Source organism: Belonocnema kinseyi, chromosome 2 (assembly GCF_010883055.1).
Source record: "Belonocnema kinseyi isolate 2016_QV_RU_SX_M_011 chromosome 2, B_treatae_v1, whole genome shotgun sequence".
NCBI classification, from domain to species: domain Eukaryota; kingdom Metazoa; phylum Arthropoda; class Insecta; order Hymenoptera; family Cynipidae; genus Belonocnema; species Belonocnema kinseyi.
Genome location: NC_046658.1, coordinates 182,335,741 through 182,363,337, shown reverse-complemented (window position 1 = coordinate 182,363,337; position 27,597 = coordinate 182,335,741). Strand labels below are relative to the sequence as shown.

The window sequence follows — 27,597 nt, the reverse complement described above, 5'->3', positions numbered from 1 at the left end:
TTTGTCATATTTTATACAATTTTATTGAAAAATGGAAGGTAAGCTGCAGAATATTATTTATTTTTTAAGCTAAACGTAGCTGTTTACTTCCTTCAGTCGGTGGAATTTCGGTAGAAAATTTTCACTAACGTCGCGAACCATAGAGTTCACAAGTCTTTCGATATCGTATTTGTGTTGCCAACCCCAGTCTTTTCGTGCTTCGCTGTCGTCGAACACTTGAGGCCAGGTTTCAGCTGAAAAAAAATATTTTTGTTAACTTAATTATTAATTATATTTCAATTTTTTTTAAATTTATTAATTTTTTTTTTTAAAGTGTCTTTTCTACGATAAGAGAAAAGATAAGTTCCCAAAAAAAGTGTGATAATTTATGTATAAAAAAGTCGAATTTTAAAAACAAAAAGTGAAATTTTCAACAAATAAAGATTTTTCCCTTAAGAAATAAATAAAAATGTATTAAAATTTTTAAAATAAAAATATGACTTCAGTCAAAAATTAATTTTCCACGAAATGAATGTATTTTTAAATAATAAAAATGAACTAAAAAATAAATATACAACTTGAAAAAATCGAAAATTTACATTTTCAGTTAAAACAAAATTAATCTTCAACAAAATAATCAAACTGTTATCATGATTTCTTAACAAACTATTCAACGAAATCTTTTAAATAACATATTACAATATTCAAGCAAAAAATGAAATAATTTTTTACCAAAAAGTGGGGATTTTCATACAAAAAATGTACTAAAGAAGATGAATTTTTAAATAAAAAACAAATATCAATATCAAAATATCAATTTTTGAACAAGAAATAAGTTTCTACGAACAAAATTAAATGTTCACTCCAAAAAGACTAATTTTTAACCAGAAAGGATGACTTTTTAACAAAATTGTTTAATTCTCTTCCAAATAGTTACCTGATTCTCAAAAAAGAATTTCATTTCTCTTAAAACAGATTCATTTTTATTTAAAAGCAAAAAAAACTCATTTTTAAAAAATAGTTGAATTTTTATCCAAAAAAGATTCCAGTTAACTTTTCAAGATCAAAATATGAATTTTCAACCAAGATTTTGTTTCTACGAAAAAAAAGACGAATTTTTCCAAACAAAAAGGATGACTTGTTAACAAAATTGTTTAATTATCTACTAAATAGTTACCTTTTTGTCTAAAAAGAACTAAAATGTCTCTTGAAACGAATTTTTTCGACCAAAAAAATGAATTTTTAACAAAATAGTTTAATTTTCAAAACAAAAAGTTGTATTTTTATACAAAAAATTGTTCTCCCTTTTCCCCTTTTTTCAAGAAACTTCTACTTTTTCTAATTTTTTCCTAACTGAATTTATAGAACCCAATCTAAAAATCCCAACAATTTGGTGGAATTTTTGCAACAAAAAAATATTATTGCTCAACAGAACGACTTAAAATCTACAACAATTGAACTATTCCATTTTTGGTTGAAAATTGAAAGTTTTGAGTTAAAAAATTACCTATTTTGTTGAAAATTCGTATTTTTTTGTCCTTGAAAATCAATTTTTTTAATTGGCAAATTTAACTACTCTATTTTTGGTTGGAAATGGATCGTTTTTAGTTGAAAATTCAACTGTTTTTTTTTTATAATTTGTCTTTTTGGGCTTGAAAATTCAACAGTTTGGTTGAAAGTTTTTTCTTCTTTGACCCGAAAAATATTTCTTGACTCAGTATGAAAATATTTCATTGTTCAGATATCGGATATTAAATTTTATCTCGAGAATTAATCTCTTTTGGTTAAAGATTCCACTTTTTGTGGAAAATTTCTCTCCTTGGTTAAGAATTTATTTTTGTTCTTGAAGATTTATAGTTTTAGTTTAAAATTAATCTCTGAGGTGGAAAATTTAATTATTTTGTTGAATATTCAACTATTTTGTTAAAAAAGTCATCTTCTGTAGTCCAAAATTCAACTGTTGTTGAAATTCGTTTCTTTTTTGTTTAGAAAATTCGCTCTTTTGGATAGAAAATTCATCTTTAGGTACAAACTTCAACTTTTTTGGTTGAAAATGAATCTTTTCAGTTGAAAGTTATTTCTTTTGAAATAAAATCTTTGCAATCATAATTTTGGTCCAGAATTCATCTCCTTTGGTTGAGAAATTAACTATTTGATTGCAAATCGCCTTTTTTGTTGAAAATCCATATTTTAGGTTTGAAAATTCAACTTTAAGGTACAGAATTCGCCGTTTTCGTTTGAAAATTTCAAAGTTTGGTTGGAATTTTGTCTTTTCTTCTTTGGGATGAAAAATCCTTTTTGGTTTCAAAAATTAACTTTATTGTCGAAAATTCAGCATTTTCGGTTGAAATATCAACCATTAAATCTTTTGTGGATAATTCGTCTTTTATTTGTTTATTGAAAATTCAACTATTTAAGAATTTATTTTTGTCGGTGGAGATTTATAATTTTACTTTAAAATTAATCTCTGCGGTCGAAAATTTAATCATTTTGTTGAATATTCATATATTTTGTTAAAAGGCATCCTCTATAGTCGAAAATTGAATTGTTGAATTTTTTTTTAAGATAATTTGCTTTTTTTGTTCAAAATTATTTTTTTTAGTTGAAAGTTATTTCTTTTAAAATGAAAAGTTTGAAATCAGATTTTTGGTCCAGAATTAATCGTTTTTGGTAAAAAAAATGAACTTTTTGTTTCCAAATGAAATTTTTTGTTGAAAATTAATATTTTAGGGTTGAAAATTCAAATTTTATGTACGTAATTCGCCCTTTTGGTTTGAAAATTCCACAGTTTGATTGAAAAGTTATCTTTTTTAGACATGAAAAATCCTTTTTGACTGGAAAATTAACTTTTTTGTCGAAAAATCCGCTTTTTCATTTGAAATATCAATCATTGCATTTTTCGTGAACAAGTCGTCCCTTTTATTTATTAAAAATTCAATTACTTGATTGAAAAGTGAAGTCTTCCTTCGTTAAAGATTCATTTTTTTGTTGTTGAAAATTCATACTTTTAGTTTAAAATTCATCTCTTTGATTGAAAATGTAATTATATTGTTGAAAATTCGTCTTTTTGCGTAAAAAATTCGACCTTTAGGATTGGAAATTCATCTTTTGGTAGATATATCACCTTTTTTGGTTAAAAATCCATCTTTTTTTTGTTTGAAAATTATTTCTTTTTAAATAAAAAGTTTTTAATTATATTTTTGGTCCAGAATTCTTCTCTTCTATTAATTAAATTCTTATGTTAAATTTTGTCCGATTACTGGTCAAATAATTTTCTCGTGTCTTCAGAAAATTATTTGACCAGTAATCAGACAAAATTTAAGATCAGAATTTAAATAATTTGCCTGGTCGACAAAATTTAAAAAAATTCAACTATTTAGTATCAAATTAATTTTTGTTATTAAAAATGCATATTTCCAGGTTGAAAATTCCATTTTTAGGAACGGAATTCGTCTTTTTGGGTTTTAAATTCCAAAATTTGGTTGGCATTTTCTCTCTCTCTCTTTTGACTGAAAAATCCTTCTTGGTTGAAAAATGAACTTTTTACTTAAAAGTTCAGCTTTTTGAGTTGAAAATTTATCTCTCGGCTAAGTATTTAATTTTTCTTTAATGTTTCGTCTTTTTTTGTTAAATTACACTATTTTTTATTCAAAATTAAAATTTTTTTAAGTTAAACTGATAAACATTACATTTTTTCGTGGAAAACCCTTCTTTTTTATTAAAAATTCATATATAACGTTGAAAGATGAAATTCTTGGTTAGAAAATCTTATTTTTGTTGCTGGAGATTTATAATTTTAGTTTAAAATTAATTTCTTTGGTTAAAAATTTATCAACTTTTTTAAAAAGTCATTCATTTTAGTCGAAAATCATTTTTTGGTACAAAGCCCAATTTTTTTTGTTGAAAATTCATCTTTTTTGGTTGAAAACTATTTTTTTTTTAATGAAAAGATAAAAATGATATTTTCGGTCCCTAATTCATCTCTACTGGTTAAAAAAAACTCAAATATTTCGTTGATAATTTAAGTGTTTTGCTGTTGTATAAAACTTGTTTTTTTGTTTATTATTAAAAATTCAAGTACTAGGTTGAAAAATGAACTCCTTGGTTAAAAATCCATTTTTTTGAAAGATTGATCCTTTTAGTTTAAAATTTATCTCCTTGGCTAATAATATAATTATTTTGTTGAAAATTTAACAACTTTGTTAAAAAGTCATCCATTTTGCTTTAAAAATTCGGTCTTTTGCTTTGAAAATTCATCGTTTGGTTAAAAATCAAATATTTCGTTGAAAATTCAACTTTTTGTTGAAAATTCGTCTTTTTGGTTTGAAACTTAATCCCTTTTTTTATAAAAATGTAATATTTTCTGACTGAAAAACTGTTGTTGGTTAAGAAATTAATTTTTTGTTTGAAAATTCGGCCTTTTGATTAAAAATTCATCTATTTTCGCTGAAGAATCAATTTTTCGTTAAAAATTCATATTTTTAAATTAAAAATATAACTAATTGCTAGAAATTTGTACTCTTTTGTTAAAAATCCATTTTTTGTTGTTGAAGATTCGTAATTTTCCTATAAAATTCGTCTTTTTTTGTTGAAAATTTAATAATTTTGTTGGAAATTCAGCTATTTTGGTAAAAAAATCCAACTATTTGGTTGAAAATGCATTTATTTTTCTGAAATTTCCACTTTTTTGTTGAAAATTCGTCTTGTTGGTTTGAAAATTAATCACTTTTCGTGAAAATGTAATATTTTTTGACTGAAAAACTCTTATTGTTAAAAAAATTAATTTTTTCGTTGAAAATTCGGCTCCTTGGGTTAAAAATTCCTCTATTTTCGCTAAAGAATCAATTTTTCGTTAAAAATTAATGTTTTTAAATTAAAAATGTAACTGATTGCTAGAAATTTGAACTCTTTTGTTGAAAATTCATTTTTTGTTGTTGAAGATTCGAATTTTTCATATAAAATTCCTCTCTTTTGTTGAAAATTTAATAATTTTGTTGGAAATTCAACTATTTTGGTAAAAAATTCAACTATTTGTTTGAAAATGCATTTATTTTTTTGTTGAAAATTCCTCCTGTTGGTTTGAAAATTAATCCCTTTTCGTAAAAATGTAATATTTTTTGTTTGAAAAACTCTTATTGGTTAATTAATTTTTTCTTTTAAAATTCGGCTTTTTTCTATAAAGAAGCAATTTTTCGTTAAAAATTCATATTTTTTAATTATAAATTTAACTGATTGCTAGAAATTTTTACTCTTTTGTTAAAAATTTAATAATTTTGTTGGAAATTCAGCTATTTTGGTAAAAAGTTCAACTATTTGGTTGAAAATGCATTTATTTTGCTGAAAATTCAACTTTTTGTTGAAAATTCGTAAAAATGTAATATTTTTTGACTGAAAAACTCTTATTGGTTAGAAAAATTAACTTTTTCGTTGAAAATTCGGCTTTTTGGGTTAAAAATTCATCTATTTTCGCTAAAGATTCAAGTTTTCGTTAAAAATTCATATTTTCTTATTAAAAGTGTAACTAATTGCTAAAAATTTGAACTCTTTTGATAAAAATTAATTGTTTGTTTATGAAGATTCGTAATTTTAATACAAAACTCGTCTATTTTGTTGAAAATTTAATAATTTAATTAAAAATTCAACTATTTTGTTAAAGTCATTTTTTATTGTCAAAGTTCAACTTTTTTCTGAAAAATTCGTCTTTTCATTTTAAAATTTCAACAGGTTTGTTTATGCATTTTTCTCTCTTGGCTGAAAAGTCTTTTAGATCTTTTTGGGTTGGAAATTCAGCTATTTTTGTAAAAAATTCAACTATTTGGTTGAAAATGCATTTATTTTGCTGAAAATTATACTTTTTTTGTTGAAAATTCCTCTTGTTGCTTTAAAAGTTAATCCATTTTCGTAAAAATGTACTATTTTTTGGCTTAAAAAACAACTTTTTGGTTAAAAATCCGTCTATTTTGGATTAATTCAACTGTTTTCAGTTAAAAATTATTCTTTCGAGTGAAAATTTAAATATTATATTTTTTGTTGAAAATGGATTCAGTTTGTTGAAAACCATTCTTTTTAAGTACAAAATGTACTTTTCGGTTAAAAATATATTCATTTTTTGGTTGAGGAATGATCATTTTAGGCAAAAGTTAATTTTTTCAGTTAAGAACTGAAATATTATTCTTGAAAATTCGTTTTCTTTTGATTAAAAACTATTTTTTTTCAAACTGAAAATGTTGCTTCAATCATCGCTTAAAAATGAATATTTTTTCGTTAAACATTCATTCATTTTGTTAAAAACGCTTCTCTTTTGGTTAAAAGTGCAACCATTTGGTTGTAAACGTAAAAATTTGTCTCTTTTGTTTAAAGTCTAGTTAAAAATGGACTTTTTATCTTTTCGTGTCAAATTTTTTTCTAAAAGATATTGACAATTCATCTCTCGTTATAAAAATTCATTTTTTTTTCGTTAAAAAAAGACTTTATTTCATTGAAAATGGAATATATAACGTCTGGAAATCTTTATAGGAATATGTTATCTGCGATAATTTCATTTAAAGGAATTTATGCCCCTATTTTCACGGAAAAATCACCCTATTTGCCCCTCTGTTGAGATAATTTTGCGCTCTAAATTGTGGGGATTTTCAAGTTAAATAAGAATTTGAAAAGTTTACCGATGTGTTGTCGACTGTCAGGCTTGTAGGAAATTTTCAAGTCGGGAATGTACTTTGTTAATTCAGCAAAAAGTTCCTCTGGGGTGAAACTCATTGCAGTGACATTGTAAACTCTTCTTCTTAATCTGTCGTTCGGTGCATTCAAAAATTGGAAAAGGGCGGAGAGACAGTCTTCAATATACATCATCGGCAATCGGGTATCTGGCTCCAGATAACACTCGTATTTTTTATTTAGCAGACCTTCATGAAAGACTGCGACTGCGTAATCTGGAAAATTAGAAAAATGGTTATTTAGGGTGCTTACCCTACCTGTAAAACCCGGAAAACCCCTGAAATTGTCAGGGAATTTTTTGGAGAGCGTATTTCTGTTCTTTTTTTTTTCATATTGTAACATAAAATTGAATTGCAGTGCTTTTTCATTTGTAAAAGTAATTCTATATTACTTTATTGAACTATAAAAATTTAGGATATTTAAATTAGATAAAAATCAAACTAAACCCCCTTTTTTAACGTCCAATAATCAAGTTACTGTGAACAATTCCTGAAAATAAAATGTTCCCACTGATATCTGAAAAAGGAACATTTTCCCTCTCTTTAACTTTGTACATTTTGTACTTTAAAAGACTAATTGTGAACAAAATAAATCAATTTTCAACAAAAAATAAAATAGTTAAATTTTCACTTCAAAAAATAAATTTTTAACTAAAAACAGTTTAATTCAACCAAAATAGACGGATTTTCAACCAAATAATTAAATCTTTAGCCGCCACAGATTAATTTTCTACCAAAAAGTTGTATTTTAAGCAAAAAAAGAGTACATTTTTACGAAAAGGGATTAATTTTTAAAACAACAAGACGAATTTTCAACAAATTGCTGAATTTACAACCCAAGAAGATCTAAAAGACTTTTCAGCCGAGAGAGAAAAATAAATAAAAAAACCTGTTGAAATTTCAAAATGGAAAAACGAATTTTTCAGTATTAATTTTTTATTTGGATATTCATGTATTTTTGTGAAAATTCCTCTTTTTTGGTATAAAATAAGATTAATTTGGTTTAAAATTAAATTTTTTTATTAAAGATTTATGATTCTATATGAAAATTGAACTGTATGGTTGAAAATTAATCCTTTTTAATTGAAAATTCAACTATTTGGTTTGGAATTAATTATTTATTGATCAATCATATTTTTTTGGTTGAAAATTAATCTTTTTGGTTGAATATTCACCATTTTAGTTTAAAATTAATTTTTTTAATTGTTTTTGGTTGAAACTTAAAGTGTCTGCTTGGAAATTTATTTATTTTGTTGAAAATCGATTGAATAATAATGTTTTTAGCTCGAACATTCATGTTTTTTTTGTCAAAATTCCTGCTTTTTTAAAAATAAAATTAAACTTCTTGGTTGAATATTCATGTTTTTGGTCAAAAATTCATCCATTTGGTTAAAATTAAATTTTTTGGTTGAAGATTCATGATTGTTTAGAATTTTTATTGTTGAAAAATCATATTTTTTTGGTAGAAAATTAAACTTCTTGGTTGAATATTCATCTTTCTGGTTAAAAATTAATCTATTTGTTTAAAAATTTATTGTTTATTTTTTTTAGCTAAAAGTTTAATTTTTTGGTTAAAGATTCATGATTGTAGATGAAAATTAAACTGTTTTGTTGAAAATTAATCTTTTTTAGTTGAAAATTCTACAATTTGATTTAAAATTAATTATTTATTGATAAATCATATTTCTTTGGTAAAAAATTAATCTTTTTGGATGAATAATAATGTTTTTAGTTCGAAGATTCATGTTTTTTTTTTGAAAATTTTGTTGAAAATTCATTTTTTATTGAAAAATCATATTTTTTTGGTATAAAATAAAACTTCTTGGGTGAATATTCATCTGTTTGGTTAAAAATGAATCTGTTTGTTAAATTTTTTTTTAATTATTTGTAGTTGAAAATTTAAGTGTCTGTTTGAAAATTTATTTTGTTGAAAACTGACTAAATATTAATGTTTTAAATTAGAAAATTCGTGTATTTTGTCAAATTTCCATTTTTTTGTATAAAGTTAATCTTCTTGGTGGAAAATTTATCTCTATTTGAAAAATTAATTTTTTTGGTTAAAGATACATGATTTTAAATCGAAATTAAACTGTTTGGTTAAAAATTAATCCTTTTTAGTTGAAAATTCAACTACTTGGTTGGGCATTCATTTTTGTTTTTGTTTTGAAAAATTAATTTTTTCATAGAAAATTCATTTTCTTGGTTGAATATTCATCTTTTTGGTTAAAAATTCATACATCTGGTTTAAAATGAATTTTTTGGAATCATTTTTAGTTGAAACTTTAAGTATCTGGTTGAAAATTCCTCTTTTTTGGTAAAAAATTCATCTTTTTGGGTAGAAATTCATCTATTTTGTTAAAATTTAATTTTTTGGTTAAAGATTCATGTTTTGATATGAAAATTGAACTGTTTGATGGAAAATTAATCCGTTTTAGTTGAAACTTCAACTATTTGGTTAAAAATTCATTTTTGTGTTGAAAAGTCATATTTTTTGGTAAAAAATTAAACTTCTTGGTTGAATATTTATCTTTTTGGTTACAAATTAATCTATTGGTTTTAAAATTAATTTTTTGTTTGCTTTTAGTTAAAAATGTAAGTGTCTGCTTGAAAATTTATTTATTTGGTTGAAACATTTATTCATTCGAACATTCATATTTTTTGTAAAAATTCCTGTTTTGTTTTTGTATAAAATTAATCTTTTTGGTGGAAAATTAATATTTTTATGTGAAAATTTATCTCTGTTCAAAAATTTTTTTTGGTTAAAGATTCATGATTGTAGATGAAAATTAAACTGTTTGGTTGAGAATACATTTTTTCGTTGAAAAATCCTATTTTTTATTAGAAAGTTAAACTTCTTGTTTGAATATTCATCCTTTTTGATAAAAAATAATCTATTTCTTTTAATATTAAATTTTTTATTGTTTTTAGTTAAAAATGTAAGTGTCTGGTTGAAAAATTTTTTATTTTGTTGAAACCCGATTGAATGTTAATGTTTTTAGTTCGAACATTCATGTTTTTTTGTCAAAATTCCTGTTCTGTTTTTGTATAAAAATAATCTTCTTGGTTGAAAATTAATATTTTTGAGTAAAAATTTATGTCTCTTGAAAAAATTATTCTTTTTTCTTTATTGAAAAGTCATGATTGTAGATAAAAATTAATCTTTTTGGTTGAAAATTAATCCTTTATAATTAAAAATTCAACTATTTCGTTGAGAATTTTTTTTTTTTTTTTGAGAAATCATATTTCTTCGTAGAAAATTAATCTTCTTAGTTCACTATTCATAATTTTGGGTAAAAATTCATCAATTTGGTTAAAAGTGAAGTTTTTGCGATCATCCTCGGTTGAAAATTTAACTATTTGGTTGAGAATTCATGTATTTTGTTAAAAAATCATATTTTTCGCAGAAAATTAAACTTCTTGGTTAAATATTCATCTTATTTGGTTTTAAATTAATTTTTTTTTATTGTTTTTAGTTGAAAAATTTTTTATTTCGTTGAAAACTGATTGAATAATAATGTTTTTAATTCGAATATTCATGTTTTTCGTCAAAATTCCAGTTTTTTTTTATAAAATTGATCTCCTCAATGAAAAATTAATATTTTTGTGTGAAAATTTCTGTCTGTTTAAAAAATTAATTTTTTTGTTTAAAGATTCATGATTGTAGATGAAAATTAAACTGGTTGAAAATTAATCATTTTTACTTGAAAATTCAACGACTTGGTTGGAAATTCATTTTTTCTTAGAAAATTATTTTTTAACTGAAAATGTATCTTTTTCATTTGTATATTCCTTATTTTAAGTTAAAAAGCCATCTTCTTGTTTTAACATTAATTTCGCAAACTAAAAATTTAACTATTCAATTTTTAGATTACAAATTATATTTTATGGTTGAAAATTTGTATTTTTTAGAAGAAATTAATTTTCTTGGTTGGAAATTAATAATTTTATTGATAATTAACTTATTTTAGGTAACTGAAAATGTAAATATTCTAATGGAATATTCTATCATTTTAGTTGAAATATCATCCCTTGGGTTGAGCATTAACTTTTTAAGCTAAAAATGGTAATATTTAATTTTTGATTAGAAAGTTATCTTTTTTAACTGAAAATTCGTGTTTTTATGGTAGATATTAATCTTTTTGTTTGGAGATTTAACTGTATCAGTTTAATATTCATCATTTTAAATAAAAAATGATCAGTATGGTTAAAAATTAATTTTTTGACTGGAAATTTAACTATTACATTTCCGTTTAAAAAATGATTTTTTTTCGTTCAAAATTAAACTGCTTTGTTGGAAAATTTTCGTTTTTTGGTTTAACTATTTTTATCAAAGTTATTGTAGTTTTCGGTTGCAATTTTTTTTTTCTAACTGAAAATTTACCTATTCTCATTGAATTTTCCACCCTTTCACTTGAATATTCCTCCCTTTGGTTGGACATTAATTTTTTTAATTGAAAATTTTTCTATTCAATTTTCGGTTGACAGTTTATCTTTATTATTTTAAAATTCGTTTGTTTTTTTGTGTGTAGCAATTCATCTTTTTGGTTTAAAATTCGTCCACTTGTTGAAAATTAATGTTTTCAGCTAAAAATGTAACTATTCCATTTTTGGTATTTATTTACTTCAAAATTCATGATTTTTTGAAAATTCTGCTTTTTTGTTAAAAAAAAATAATTTCTTTAGTTGAATATTTATCATTTTGATTCGAAATTAATTTGTTTAGTTAAAAAATGAACAATTATGTTAAAAATGTATTTCTTTTTGTTTGAAAATTAATTTTTTTAAACCAAAAATTTACATATTCCATTTTTTGATGGAAATTAATTGTTTAGGTTAAAGATTAATTATTTAATTTACAAATTCATTTCTTTGTTTGAAAATGGAACTAATTTGTTGAAAATGGTTGAAAATGGAAATTTCTTACCAGGAGTTGAATAGACTCTGATGATTTCTTTTATAAAATTTGTACTGAGGGTGAAAGATACTTTTTTTATGGATGAGATGATAAACGAGACAGGAGAATCAAGCGCAGTGCCTTGCATACGGTTCTCCAATTACGAATGCCTTCAATATAGATTATGATTACGCTATTACAGAATTAACTTAAACGCTGATATTCTATATCGTGCTCTAGTTCACAGGGGAAAGAGATTTCGTAAAAATTTCTGCCATTTCCACTTCTTATTATTTATTTACTCGTCGATTTGAAGTTTATGCAAATTCGCAATTAAATTGAAAATATTGAAATTTTTTAAATCTTTCAGAATAGTGAAGTTTTTCGAAATCTTTTACACATTTTGGAATCTTTGTGAAATTTTTCAAACGAAATATTCTGAGATATTTTAAACTTTTTTGAAATCTTTGCATTTTTTGAAATTCGAAATCTTCTAAATTATTAAGAATCTTTGAAAACTTCAAGAATATTTCCTGAGATGAGTACGAAATGTTTGGAATTAAAAAAAAATCTTTGATATCTTTTGTGAAATATTTGAAATCTTTGTGAAATCATTGCATTTTTTGTTAAATTTTTGTAATTCTTTTAGAATCTTTGAAACTATGGTAAATTCTCGGAAAAATGTTAAAAATCTTTGTTAAATTATTTAAATGTTTTGAAATCTTTTATAAGAATCTTTGAATATTAAAAAAAGTTAATATATTTATGAAATAATTAACATTTTTTTAATCTGTTGGAATGCTGATGTATTATCTCTTTTGAACATAATAAATCATCGTGAAAGAATTAAATCTATTTTTTTTCTTCGAAAGATTTTTAAATCTTGCAAAACTTTCTTAAATCTTCGAAGTTTTTTGAAATCTTTGTTAAATCTTTTCACAATCTAGGAAATCCTTGCGAAATCTTCTGAAATATTCTTGACTTAAAAAAAATCTTTTCAAGTATTTTAAAATCTTTCGGTACCTTTAAAACCTTTGCGAAATATTCCGGGTTTTTTAAAACTCTTTGAAAGTATTTTGAAATCTGTTGGAATCTTCTGAAATATTTTGAACTTTTTTAAAATCCTCAAAAGATAATAAAATCTTTGAAATCCTTGTTCAAACATTAGCTTAAGGAAATCTTCCGAATGAAAAAAAAAAAAATCTTTGCTATCTTTGTGAAATCATTGAAATCTTTCAGAAATCTTGTAAAATGTCGGGACATCTTCTAGAAAATCCCGAATTTTTTTGAAATCTTTGAAATATCTATGTAATCTAAATTTGAAAAAAAATGTTTGTCAAATCATCAAATTTTCTGGAATCTTTTTGAAATCTTTGAGAAATTTTCTAAAATATTTTGAAGTCTGTTTTTAAATCTTTGAAACTTTCGAAATCTTAGAAATCGTTTAAAATTTTTGGGAAATCATGATAATTAATTTTACCTGTGGTACCACCTCCTGGTGGATCACTGCTAATAACTCCCGGAAATCTCAGGCAACGAAAGTCCAAACCAAATCTATGATGATAATATTCTCCCAGAAGTTCTGCATGTACTTTGCTGACTCCATAAATGGTCCTTGGTCGTTGAATTGTAACATTTGGAGTTGGATTTCTGGGCGATTCCGGACCAAAAGCACCGATAGTGGAAGGCACAAAAATCCTCAGATTATACTGTTTAGCCAATTCGACTACGTTGTGCATTCCTTGAAATCGAAGAGAAATTAACAAACAAATTTCCATATTCTGTGACCCTTCTTTTCTATTTTGCCCCTATTTCTCTCAAAATCCCCTACAATGCCTATATTTGAGACATAGGGCCCAAATGTGATAGTGTCCAAAATAGACTTAGGGCACAAAACTGGACAAAAAATTGGTATGGGGCTCAAATTTAAAATAGGGCCCAAAATTTTCATAGGGACCAAAATTGGCATAGACTCTAAAACTTATATAAGGCCCAAATTCGGAATAGGGCCAGATGCAGACATAATTACCAAATAGAAATAGGGTCCCAAATTCGACACAGGGCCAAAAATTGATATAAGGACAAAATAGACATATGGTCCAACAATCATATAGGGCCAAAAATATGCATAGGGTCTCAACTTGATATAGGACCCAAATTAGACATGAGTTTAAAAGCTTTCAGAATTGATATAGGACCCAAATTAGACATAGGGCCAGAAGCAGACATAAGGTCTAAAATAGACATAGGGTCCCAAAATCGACATAGGGCCTAAATTTTTATATGGAAAAAATAGACATAAGGCCAAAAAATATACATAGGGCCTCAACTTTATATAGGGCCCAGATTCGATATATAGTCAAAAGACATGATCTAAAATAGACATAGGACTCACAATTTACATAGGCCTAACATTGATATAGGGGTCAACTTCGACATAGGGCAAGAACGAGATAATTGCCAGAAGCAGACAAAAGGTCTAAAATAAACATAGGGTCCCAAATTTGACATAGGACCTAAAATTGATATAAGAACAAAAATAAACATAAGGTCTAAAAGTCATACAGTGACAAAAAGAGGCGTAGTGTTTCAAATTGATGTAGGCCCTAAATTCGACATAGAGTCAGAAAAAGACATAGGGTCAGAAGCAGACATAAGTTCCAAAATAGACATAGGGCCTAAAATTGATATAAGAAGAAAAATAGACATAAGGCTTAAAATAAGAAATATAGCGACAAAAATAGATAAAGGGCCTCAAATTGATATAAGCCCTAAATTCGACATAGAGCCAGAAGAAGACATGGTATAAAATATACATAGGGCCCACAATTTTTACAGGATCTAATATTGATATCGAGCCAAAATTCGACATAAGACCAAAAGAAGATATACGATCCAAAATAGACATTGCCCATATTCTACGTAGGTAAGGAGGTAGGCATTAGATCTAAAATAGACATACGGCACAAAATTGATATAGTGCTTAAAATAGACATAGGATTTAAAATTGATATAGGCCCCAAATTCGACATGGAGCCAGAAGAAAAAATACGGTCCAAAATAGACAGAGCGCCCAACATTTTCATAGGACCTACAATTGATATATGTCCGAAATTTGGCAAAGGGCCCGAACGAGATATATGGTCAAAAATTGATATAGGGCCTAAAATATTGATATAGGGCCCAAATTTGGTAAAGGACAAGAAGAAGACATATGGTCCAAAATAGACATGGGGCCCCAAAATTGGCATTGGGGCCCAAAATTGACATTGGGCCCCAAATTCATATAGTGATAAAAATTGACATAGGGCCTCAAATTTATATAGGCCCGAAATTGGACATAGAGTCAGAAGAAGACATACGGTCTAAAATAGACATAAGGCCAGAACGAGATATACGGTCCAGAATTGATATAGGGTCCAAATTCTGCATATGGCCAGAAGCAGACATAAGTTCCAAAATAGACATTAGGTCCAAAATGATATACGACTCAAAATAGACATTGTCCAAATTCCACATAGGGATGGAGGTAGACATAAGGTTCAAAATAGACATAGGGCCAAAATTTGATATACAAACAAAAATAGAAATAGAGCCCAAAATTCAGATCGGGCTAAAGTAGACATAGGACCTAAAATTTAAATAGGCCCCAAATTCGACCCAGAGCCAGAAGAAGACATATGGTTTAAAATAGACAGAGGTTCCAAAATTTAGATAGGACCTAAAATTGATATAAGTCCCAAATACGACATAGGGCCCGAACGAGATATAAGGTAAAAAATTGATATAGGACCCAAATTCAACATAGGGCCAGAAGCAAACATAAGGTACAAAATATGCATAGGACCCAAAACAGACATAGGGCCCAACATTTACATAGGGTCAAAAATTGAAGTAATGTTCAAAATAAAGTCAAAAATAGACATATAGCCCAAAATTGAAATAGGGCCTTCAGCCGGTATAGGGCCCAAAATTGACATATGACTCCAAATTGACCAAGGATTTTGGACCAAAACCGAAAATTGGCTATTTTTTTGTTAGAAATATCTAATTTTAGAAAAATACTTGAATTTAATCCGAAATATCTAGGATCAGTGAAGTAACTATACAAAAAAGATGTCTAATTCTTAAATTGTTTAAAAATTTGACTGAGTTTGTTATAAATAGAGGTAAGTGTGTGAAAATGGATCGACGGTGATTGGCAGTGAGTCGTAAATTGATGCGCACTAAACTTGAATAATTCATAGACAAAAACAGTTTTTAAATTAAATTCATGGAGGAAATCGAATAATTTAATATTCATAAATAAATTGTACGAATAATTATCCACATCAGGTATTTATGATGAAATAAATAAAAAAAATTTTCTACTGAATCGGCTAAAATTTATACAAAAATTGCAACTCTTATCAGATGTAGCCAACCAATAACAATGGATGATTTTTTAAACAAATTTAATTAACAAATGCACTCTCTAGCTGTTTTTAGAGGCAAAAACTTGTGTTTTTTTCAACGTAATGAAGTTTAAATAACTAATTTCTAGACCGTTAGTGACCTTACATAATAATCAACCATTTTTATTGTTAATAAGTGTATAAACAATTTTCTATCATCTCAGGCATTTTTTATGAAAAAAATTTCGCTTTAACGAGTTTCAGAACAGATTTCGTAAATCCAGAGTTGAGCAATTATCAATATATTCCACAAGAAAAACATAAATTTTTCTTCACAAATATATGAGAGGACAAGCAGTTAGCAATAAAATTATTAATGACAATAACAATAGCGGATCTTTATCGAGATTTCTGAAAAAAGTTTAAAAATTAGTTACTAACATTTACTTGCATTGAAAAAGCGTAGTTTTTATCTCAGGAATTAGCTGAAAAATGCATTTGTTAATTAAGTTTGTTCTAATAATTCTTAATTGTTAGCGACCAATAGCACAGAGCAATTACTAAATTAGTACTAAATACCTGCCTGCTGATACTTTAAAGAAACGCAATTTTTTTCCTAAAAGATACCTAAGATAAGGAAGATTTATTTAAAAATTTCTTTGAACAATTGTTATTAACAAAAAACCCCGAGTTTTACTTTCAAAATAAGCAGAAAGTGCATTTCTTGATTAAATTTGTTTAAACAATCATTAATTATAATTGAATGAGTAAAATTGATGAGTAAGAGTGATATTTTCGTATAATTTTTCGATGATTTGGTAGAAAAAAACTTAATTTATTGCATCATAAATACATGCTTTTAATAATGGCTTATACAATTTGTTTCTAAAGTAATAAATTATTAAATATATTTTATGAATTCAATTACAAAACTTTTTATCTATAAATTGTTCAAATTTAGTGTGAATAAACAGATGAATTACTGCCAATCACCATGAATTTATTTTCACTTACTTCTGTGCTTATAACGAATTTAATCAATTTTTAAACAATTGCTGAGCTATTCGATCACTTTTCTCAAAAAAATTTTACTTTTTGGATTTTTATTAGTAAATAAATTTCTTTTGAATTTCCGTCGTGACAGATTTATGCGTAATTTTATTAACTTTAATTTAAACTAAAAAACCTTCAAATTGGTTCAGAAATCGTTTTTGAATATCAATTTGTCAACAGACCATTTTTTTGCCCAACTGTGCGTTCGTCCGTCTGCTGTATTTTTTCCAAGGTGGGGAAATGAGGGGAAATTATAGAGGGGAAGTAAGGTGAAATTGGGGGTGGGTAAAAAGTGGAAGTAAGTGGAAATGACGGGTGGAGAAGTAGGGGAAATTATGGGAGAGGAATTAAGGTGAAATAGGGGTGGGTAAGAAGGGGAAGTGAGTGGAAATGAGGAGTGGAGAAGTAGGGGAAATGAAGGATGGCTGGGGATAAGAATTAGGGATAGGAAAGTGTTGCTGCGGAAACAAGAAGAGGTAGGAAGTAGCGGAGGAGGAAGTTGGAATGGTTAGGCGAAGGGTGCGGTGAGGGATAATATTGGGAAAAGTAAGTGAAGTAGGAGGAATGAGGGAATAGAAAATTGGGGAAATGAAGGGATGAGAAGTAAAATTTTTATGCAGCTTTGGTTTTAGGGACTTTTTATACCGGAAACCAGTACTTTTAATACAAAATTATTTCGTATAAACTTGGTTCAATTATTGAAAAATCATTAAATTAAAAAAAAATACAATATTGGGACAATATAATTTGTCACCTGACAGTTAAAAAATTGTACTAATAATTTTGAACAAATGGAGGTTATGTTAGAATTTGTCATCAAAAAATTGTATTCTAATCGAAAATCATTATAATTTTAAGAAGATTAAGAATTTTTTTACATTTTTGGAAGAATGTTAGTAGTTTTTGCTGGGAATTGATATTTTAATTTTAAAATATATAACAAACATTTTGAAGACGATTCTCAACTTTCAACAATTTTAGGTTATGTTGGATTTTTAAACCGGAAATAAGCGATCTTGACAAAAAATAATTAGATTTCAAAGAAGATAACTGTGTGTACATATAGATTTCAAAAAAGATTTACATTTTTCGAACGATTGAAGGTTATGTGGTGTTTTATACCGAAAATCAGGCACTTTTATTTTTTCTAAAATTATGTATTTTGAAATATAATAATTTGTTGAACAATGTTAAGTTAGGTTCAACATTTTTCTAAATTTCAAGTTCAAAAATTAAACTTACAATTTTAAACAACTTTAGGTTATGTCAGTTTTTTTTCTTTGGAAATTGTTATTTTCAAATTGGTATTTTTGTACAAAAATGCAATGTTTTGCTTGTTTATACATTATACAACAATATTATTAATAGTTTAAAAAAATAACAATCTTGCGCGAACGCGATTTCTGGATTATTCAAATTTGTCGTTTCTTGTAAAAATGTTGCATTTATTAATTATTATTCATTACGCTGAAATTAAAAAAAAATTCAACTTTGAAGGAAAATTCCCCTATTTTTTTATAATTGAACTTCTGAAATGGTATTATCCCTGAATGAAGTGAAATTGTTATAAATACAGGTTTATGAAAATAATAACAATGTTGGAGGAGTGATGAAGAACATGCAGAGCGACTGTGGAGTTAATTTACTTTCTCCGTTCAGCTTTCTATTGCGACATTTTAATAATTAACGCAGAAACTAAAATTCATTTTTTCCAGCGAAAGTGACAGTTGTAATAGAAATAATTAATTTTAGATGTTATTGCATTCAAATAATTAAAATTAGACCCAATTGTTATTAAAATATTAATTGTTTATTAATAAATGAATTTCAAAATATGATAGATAATTCATTATAAGCCCATAAATATTTTCTTTTGATTTATTTCAATTTCAGGAAATTATTTATAATAAGAATAAAATTATAGAAAGTATATTAGGAAATGTACGCGCGTAAAGCGTGCGTTAACGTCTCTGCTTTTCCATTTTCTAACATTAAAAATATTTACAATTTATAAATACATTGTTACCTAATTTTTGAATATTAAGTTGTAAACATTTTTGAAACAATAAATATTTCTTAGTTATTAAAAAATTGAAACCGTTTAAAGAAAGAAAAATACTGAAAAAAATTAAACTGGTATAATTTTTAACTCAAAGTCTTCAAAATTGAACAATTTAATTTTGAATTAAAAATCTCAAAGTTGAATGGTTTCAGATTAAAATTTCGAAAACAGAACAATTTCAAAACGATAAAAGTAGAATATTTTCAGATTAGAATTTTGAAAATTGAATCTTTCAAAACAGTGAAATCTTTCCGAAATTACTGAAAACCTTGAAATCTTTGAAAATTCTGAAGCCCTAAAAAATGTTTGGAATCTTTGTGAAATCTTTTCAAAATATTTTGAACTTTTTAAAAATGTTGGAAAGTTTTTGAAATCTTTTGGAAGCTTTGAAATCTTTCTGAAATCTTTAAAAAAATTAAAATCTTTGTAAGTGTTTGAAATTTTAAAAATACTTGTGAAATCTTTTGGAATTTCTGAAACCTTTTGGAATCTTTGAGAAATATTTAAAATCTTTGCGAAATATTTTGAATTTTCTTTTAATCTTCTAAAGATTTTGAAATCTTTTCAGAATCTTTTGAACCGTTGTGACATCTTTGTAAAAGTATTAAAATATTTTGAAATCTTTGAAACATCTGTGAAATCTTAAAGATTTTTCGGAATCTTCTGATATTTTAAAATCTTTGATATCTTTGTGAAATTATTGAAATCTATATGAAATAATCGAACTTTTTTTAAATCTTTGAGATTTTAATTTTTGGAAATCTATTGAATTTTTTGGAGTCTTTGAAACCTGTTTGAAATCTTACAAAACCTTTGCCGTCTTTGTGAAATCATTTAAATTTTTGTGAAATCTTTGAAATTCTCTAAAATATTTAGTAATTATGTTTCAATATTTTTAAATATTTGTGAAATCTTTTAAATCTTTGTGAAATTATTGGCATTTTTAACAAATTTATGCAGTTTATGAAGCCTTAAAAAAAATTTCTTAGATTTTTTAGAAATCTCCTGAATTAAAAAAAAATCTTTGACATCTTTGTGAAACCACTGACATTTTTTAAAGCTTTTTTTCATATCTTCGTAAAAAAATTAAATATTTACAATTCTTTGATATTTTTTTTAAATCTTCGTGAAATCATTAAAATTTATATTGATAACTTTAAAATTTTTGTGAACTCACTGACATTTTTTGAAATATTTTGAAATTTTTCAAGCCGCTGAGAAATATTTCTAAAATCTTTCCAAAATTTGTTGAATAAAAAAAATCTCTGTAATCATTGAGAAATCATTGATATCTTTGTGAAATTATTGAAATCTTCGAAATGTTTGTGAAGTCATTGAACTTTTTTGAAATACTTGAAATATTTTACAATCTCTGTAAAATCTTTGACAAATATTTTTAAATATTTAGAACACTGTTTTAAAATCTTGAAAATGTTTAGAAATCTTTAAAAATCGTTGAAATCTTTGTGAAATGTTTGAAGACGAAAAAAAATTTTTTTACTGTCCAAACAATAAATAATTATGCAAAAAAATTTTTTGAAACAATGGCAATCTGTCCGATTAAAGAAAAGTGATTAAATTTGTAGCATTTCTAAATAAACGCGTAGAAATTAAAAATTTCGAAAATATTTTTTAAATCATCAGCTCTCAAAATTGAAAAATTTTCGACCAAAATTTAAAAAATTCAGCAATTTCAAAACACTGAAAATTAAATATTTTTAGATTGGAATTTTGAAAATTGGATTATTTAAAATCAAAAGGAATTGAAATTGGATTATTTCGAACTAACAGCGTAAAAAATTTAATATTTTCAGATCAGAATTTTGAAAAGTGTATCTGTTAAAATTCAAAGAAGTTAAAATTATATAATTTTTATTAAAAGCGTTACAAATTGAAATATTTTTTCAAATTCATGAATATCGAAATTGAATGATATCATATTAGAATATTGAGAATTTGATAATTTTTAATTAAAAGGAATTTATGTCGTAAATCATTTCGATCTAAAACGTTCGAATTTTAATATTATCAGATCAGAATTTTGAAGATTTGATCATTGAAAATTCAAACGAATTTAAATGTTATCTTTCTTAATTTAAAACGTTCAAAATTGAATATTTTCCGATCAGAATTTTGAAAATTGGATTATATTTAATATTCAAAGAAATTGAAATTTGATAATTTCTAATACAAAGCGTTCAAAATAATTTTTCTTATAATTAAATAATATTGAATTCCAATGATTTCAGAATAATATTTTGAAAGTAGGACAATTCCAAAAAAATTGAAATAAAATATTTCCAGTTTCCAGATTAACATTTTGAAAATAGGACGATTTTAAAACGCTTAAAATTATATATTTGCATATTAGAATTTTGAAGATTGGATATATTAAAATTAAAAGGACAAATTTTTTCAAGGTTCAAAGATAAATTCTTTAAAATTGGAAAAAATCTACTACAGAACGGTGAAAATTAAGCAAATCGGAATGTTATTTAAAACTGAAAACGATAGTAATTATGAATTGTCATATTTAAGATTTTTAATCTTCAAATCCTTAAAAATTTTAATTAATTTAAGTAAATTTAAATTGTTTCAAAATTCAAAATTTTCAAAGGGTTAATTATTCAATTACAGAATTATTAATTTCCGACGGATTAATTATATATTTTTTTAACAATTTAATTTCTAATCGTGTAATTTTTAACACATAATTTGGAATTATTATTCATTCTTGAAATTTTCTAACGAAATATTTCTTAATTTTAAATTATTCATTTTTTGAAATTTTCAACGAAGAGAGGGAAGTTTTTTAGATATTATATTTTGAAAATAAAAAAAAACGAATACAAAAGAAGATTGCTAAAATATATGATTCCTAAATTTGGAAATCCACAGTTTTAAGTCTTTGAATTTGAACTTATTATTTTTTTTTTGTAAGTCGAGTTTGAAATTTTCATTATTTTGCAACATTTTCAGATAAAAATAATTGAAATTTCAATAACTGTTTCTAAAGTCTTCTTATTTTTTATCTTTTGAATTTATCTTGGAGATATTTAATCGAGAAATTTTAAGCCAACTATTTTTGAATCCAAGGTCTCAAAGCAAAGAAACTTGAGTTTTTTTCAATTGCGTATTCATTTTTTACCAAAATGTATCTATTCTGTCCAAAAATTCACTTATTTTAATTGCACAAGATTGAAAATTTTTGCATATTGTGAACCTTCAAAGTTGAACTATTCTACAAATTTTTAAAATAATGTGATTTCTGATTGCAAATTTTCAAAATCTATCATTTCAAAATTAAAGCATTAAAAATTAAACAATCCTAAACTTCATTAAAAAACTTGAGCTGTCTTAAATTATAATCTTAAAAGTAAGATGTTAAAAATAATTAATTTTCGAAAATAAATTCAATAATAATTTCTACGATATTTAAAGAAGAAATCTAAGCGTCCTTTAGAAAAAAAGTTGCTTAGGAAATTTTTTATTTAATAAAAATATACATTTTTGTATACAATTTTTCTATATTATCTTGTTTGATTGGATCTTACTAGATTTTTTTAAAAATCCTATAGTTATTCTTTTTGTAAACAAATTTTTTCTTAATAATTTTTAATTGAAGCCAGAATATTGGATCAGCCATTTTAAAATTTGAAATATCGACCACGGATTTGTAGTCTACGAGCCCAAAAATCCATAAGAAAAAAGGTTTTACGGAAATGTGCTAAGTTTTGGATTTATTGACATTTTCAAGCCACCATATTGGATCATCCATTTTGAATTTTTTAATTTTAATCACGGATTCGTATTTCCCGACCAAAAAAACCCTTAGGCAAAAAGTTTCGTAAAAATCGAAACAACAAATCGTGAGACACATACATTTGACGCCCTATGGCGTCAATGTCCTCGGGGCACGACTTAAATTGACGCCACATAGCGTTAATGCTGCTCATGGTCTTAATATTCAATAATATTTTTTCAAGAGGGTAGTCAAATGAAGATTATTTTTAAAAATAATTTAGAAATATTCACCTTCTATATTTACTCTAACAGCAAGAGGAACATTTTGTTCACCAACAGCACTCAGAAGTGCACTGAAGTGAATGAGCCAATCGATTCTATGATTTACGACAATTTTTTGAAGTCCTTTAAAATCCAAAATATCGGCAAAAATAAAAGGTCCATTTGCAAGACCCTCATCTGTCGGTTTGATGATGTCCGATAAAATGACATTCTCGCTGCCGTAATTTTTCCTTAGAAGCTTCGCACATTCTGTGCCCAATTGACCGAGTCCACCTAAAAAAATATTTATTAATAACAATGTACTTTTTTCAAGTAAAACTTCTTAACGGATTTTGATTTTTCTTTTTTAGAATTGACCTTAAGGCTTCCAGGTATAACATTTAACTGTGCAATTTTTATTTTGACTTAACGAAAATTTGTTATTTTACAACAAACTTGCGACTTTAAAGTGGCTAAACTTTTGCATGACACCATTTCTTCTAAGACTTTGAAATTCATTAAAAAAAGGTCATAAATCAATGTAAAAACTAACTAAGAATAATTTATTAGTGGGTTAGAGTAAAAAATTTTTTAAAAATAATGTTATAAACAAATTAATTAACAAAAGTCATTTTTTCGTGATTTGCAATGATTAGCTAATTTTGACCTATAGCTTTTGTATAAATTATCTGAGATAATGATGTGCGCTTACTATAAGTTAAGAATACCTAATGATTGCCAATTATTTAAACAATTTTTATAAACAAATGCACATTTTGACAATTTTTTTATGGGAAGGCTCAGGATTTTTGGGTTTTGGGGTTTATAAATGTGGGGGTTACGGGAACATGGATGCACGCATTTGAAGTTTAAGTTTTTTTTTTATGTAATTACATATCTTTTTTTATGGATAATGCGTTAAATCTTGAACCAAAAAATATTCTGTAAAAAAAAACAGGTTTGCACCGTGTGAACTTCTACCAGGTCACTATAAAAAATATAAATATATAATAAATATATAATATATAAAAAATATGACAGCAAGGATTCTTTTTCAAGAATTTCGCATTGAATCTGAAAAAAAATTAAACCTATTCATGAAAAAATGGTCAAAATGTGTATTTGTTAATGAAAATCGTTTAAATAATAATTATTTTCTGCCATTATTAAAAATATGTTAGCATACATTCTTTTGCAACATGTTTCGAATTAATTTCGCAAAAAAATCAAGCCTATTAATGAAAAAAATGGTCAAAATGCGTATTTGTTTATAGAAATTGTTTAAATAATTAACATTTTTTTGTCACTATGAAAAATATGATAACAAGGAGTCTTAGAAAAAACATTTCAAGTTGATTCCTTAAAAAATGGTCAAAATGTGAATTTGTTTATAAAAATTCATAAAATAATTAACATTTTTTGGTCAATATGGAAAATATGATAGCAAGGAATCTAAGGGAAAACATTTTAAGTTGATTCCGCAAAAAAAATCAAGCCTTTTGACCATAAAATAGTCAAAATATGCATTTGTTTATAAAAATTGTTTACATAATTACCTTTTTAGGTCCCTATGAAAAAAATGATAACAAGGAGTTTTAGGCTAAACATTTTAAGTTAATTCTGCAAAAAATGAAGCCTTTTCATGAAAAAATGGTTAAAATGTCCATTTGTTTACAAAAATTGTTTAAATAATTAACATTTTTTGGTCGCTATAAAAAATATGATAGCAAGGAGTCTTAGGCAAAACGTTTTAAGTTGATTCCGCCAAAAAATCAAGCCTTTTCATAAAAAAATTGTGAAAAGTCGCATTTGTTTATGAAAATTGTTTAAAGAATTGGCAATCATTAGCTATTCTTAACTTATTGTAAGCGCACATCATTATCTGAGATACTTTAAACAAAAGTTATGGGTCAAAATTAGCTGATCATTGCAAATCACGAAAAAATGACTTTAGTTAATAAATTTGTTTACAAAATTATTAAAAATTTGTTGTTGCTCTAACCCACTAATAAAGTATTTGTAGTTAGCTTTTACATTAATTTATGATCTTTTTTAATAAATTTCAAAGTCTTAGAAGAAATGGAATCATGGAAAAGTTTAGCAACAAAAAGTTGTAAGTTTGTTGTTAAATAAAAAATTTCCGTTAACTCACAATAAAAATTGCACAGTTAAATGTTATACCTGGAAGCCTTACGCCTGTTAACGTATCAACTCTTATGATCCTTTTTGGTCAAAAATTTAATATTTTTAATTGAAAAGTCTATTATAATATTTTTATTTAACATTTCGCTTCTTTTGTTTGAAGATTTGATTATTTTGTTCAAAATTGAACTATATTTTGGTAAAAAGTTATATTTTTTCTAGAAAATTCAACTATTTGGTTGAAAAATAATATTTTTGTTGCAAAATCATTTACTTGGCTTGAAAATTGAATAATTCAGTGGGATTTTATTTTTCCCATGCTTTAAAATTCGCCTTCTTCATTTCCAGATTTTTCTCTTTTGGTGAAAAATTCTTAGAATTTTATTTTTAATAATGTATTGATTTTGTTTAAAAAAATCAAACTATTTTGGTAAAAAGTTCAACTTGTTCATATTAATCATTTAACTTTAATTAAATTAATTTATTCCCTTCGGCAAAAAAATTCTGTAAAGGGTTCAGCTATTTTGTTGAAAATTGGTCTTTTCTGGTTAAAAATGGAACTACTACTTTGTTAAAAATGTATTTGTTTAACATTTTTTTTGAGGAAAAATGAAATATTTTGTTAGAAAATTCAACTAATAGGTTGAAAATTAACTTTATTGTTTAAAATTTAATTTTTTCATAAATTTTTGTCTTTTTGCTTTAAAAATGGTAAAACATAAAATTTTTTGTTTGAAAATTATTATTTTCGTTATGAAAATTCGAACCTTTGGTTGAAAAATTAATTTCTTCCGGTAAGAAGCTTGAAAATTTAACTGTTTTGTTAGAATTTTTTTTTTTAATGTTTTTTTTATGTAACTTTTTTTTTTCATTTGAAAATTCAACTGTTTGTTCAAAAATGTAATGCTTTTGGCTTGAAAATTAATTTTGTAACTGTAAATTTAACTATTACATGCTTGATTCAAATTTTTTTTGCAAAGTCAACTGTTCGGGTAAAATTTAATCTAGCCTGGTTGAGAATCAACTATTTCGTTGAAATGTTGTATTTTTTATTGAATTCAACTGTTTTAATCTAAAATTAAAATGTTTATTCGTTGAAAATTTATGTACTTGATTGAAAATTAAAGTTCTTGGTTAAAAATGTCTTTTTATTAAAACTTAAAGCCTAACTTTGCATTTTTGGTTTACAATTAACCGTTTTAGTTGAAATTCAAGCACTTCGATGAAAATAAAAATTTTTTTAAATTAATGTTTTTCTTTTAAGAATCCTACTGTTTATATAAAAATAATGTTTTCTAGAAAATTTGAGTTTTTAACTTGACCATTCAACCATTTTGCTAACAATTCGTGGGTTTGGATTGAAAACTCGTATTTTTTAAATAAAATCGAACTATTTATTAAAAATGCAATTCTATTTTTTGTAAATCTTAGGAATATAGTACCTACGTTAATTTTATTAAACAGAATTTATTTTCCTCGCGAAAAAATGAAACAATTTGATATATTTCAAACTGGTTTACGATTTAAAATTATTATTATTTTTGTATTATATTGTTTGAATAATTGCAAATTTTCAACTTCGCTTTTATTCTATTGGCATTCACAAATGAAAATTGAATATCTTAACATAATTAAATTCAAGTCATCACAGATTGTTGTCTGTTTTATAACATTATTTGAATACGTCACTGATTCTCTAAATATTGTAATTTTCTATGCAAATGACTCATTTTGTAATTGCGTTGTTGTTTACAATATGAATTTTGAATTAATTAAAAAGTCGCATTGTTGAATTTTAAACACTCTAATTAAAAATTGTCTAAATAAATTAAATAAATTTTGAAACTAAAATAGTATGTATTAAAATCTTTCTTTCTATTACTTTAGAATAAAATGCCAAATTAATACTAATAAATAATTAGCTCACCTGTAATTAATATTCGCGGTGGCCGGACGACTTGATTACACTCATTATACAGTTTATTATTTTCCTTTAAAGAAATTGCAGCGAGACTGAAATTTCTCGAGTTTTTCGGGATCCATGGTTGAAATCTTTTCAGGTTTCTTATCAACATATTTACAGTCGTTTAATACCAAAGATATTAAAATTAATTTAAAATTTAAGAAGCACTACCAAAGGTGCTTGAATGTTAATAAAAAAAACTTTTCATTTACAATTAATTTTCCCTAAACTTAACCATAGTTTAAGTTCTGAATGATTAAAATGTTTCAAGAGTGTATATCTTATAACTCTCATTCATTAATTATCATGCAGTATAAATATTCACAATAGATACATTTATTTAAGAGTTTATTCGATTTTCGATCGATCCTGTTTGAATTCAGAGAGACTAC

General features: G+C 25.2%; 1 protein-coding gene across 1 annotated transcript; it reads right to left on the bottom strand.

Annotated features, from left to right (window-relative positions):
• On the bottom strand, positions 1–27,597 carry LOC117168155 (L-threonine 3-dehydrogenase, mitochondrial). Its single transcript, XM_033353583.1, has 5 exons — positions 27,170–27,597; positions 23,131–23,394; positions 13,067–13,327; positions 6,642–6,908; positions 1–233 (listed from the first exon to the last, which is right to left on the bottom strand). The coding sequence occupies exons 1-5, from the start codon at positions 27,315–27,317 to the stop codon at positions 70–72; spliced, it is 1,104 nt and encodes a 367-aa protein (XP_033209474.1). The 5' UTR covers positions 27,318–27,597; the 3' UTR covers positions 1–69.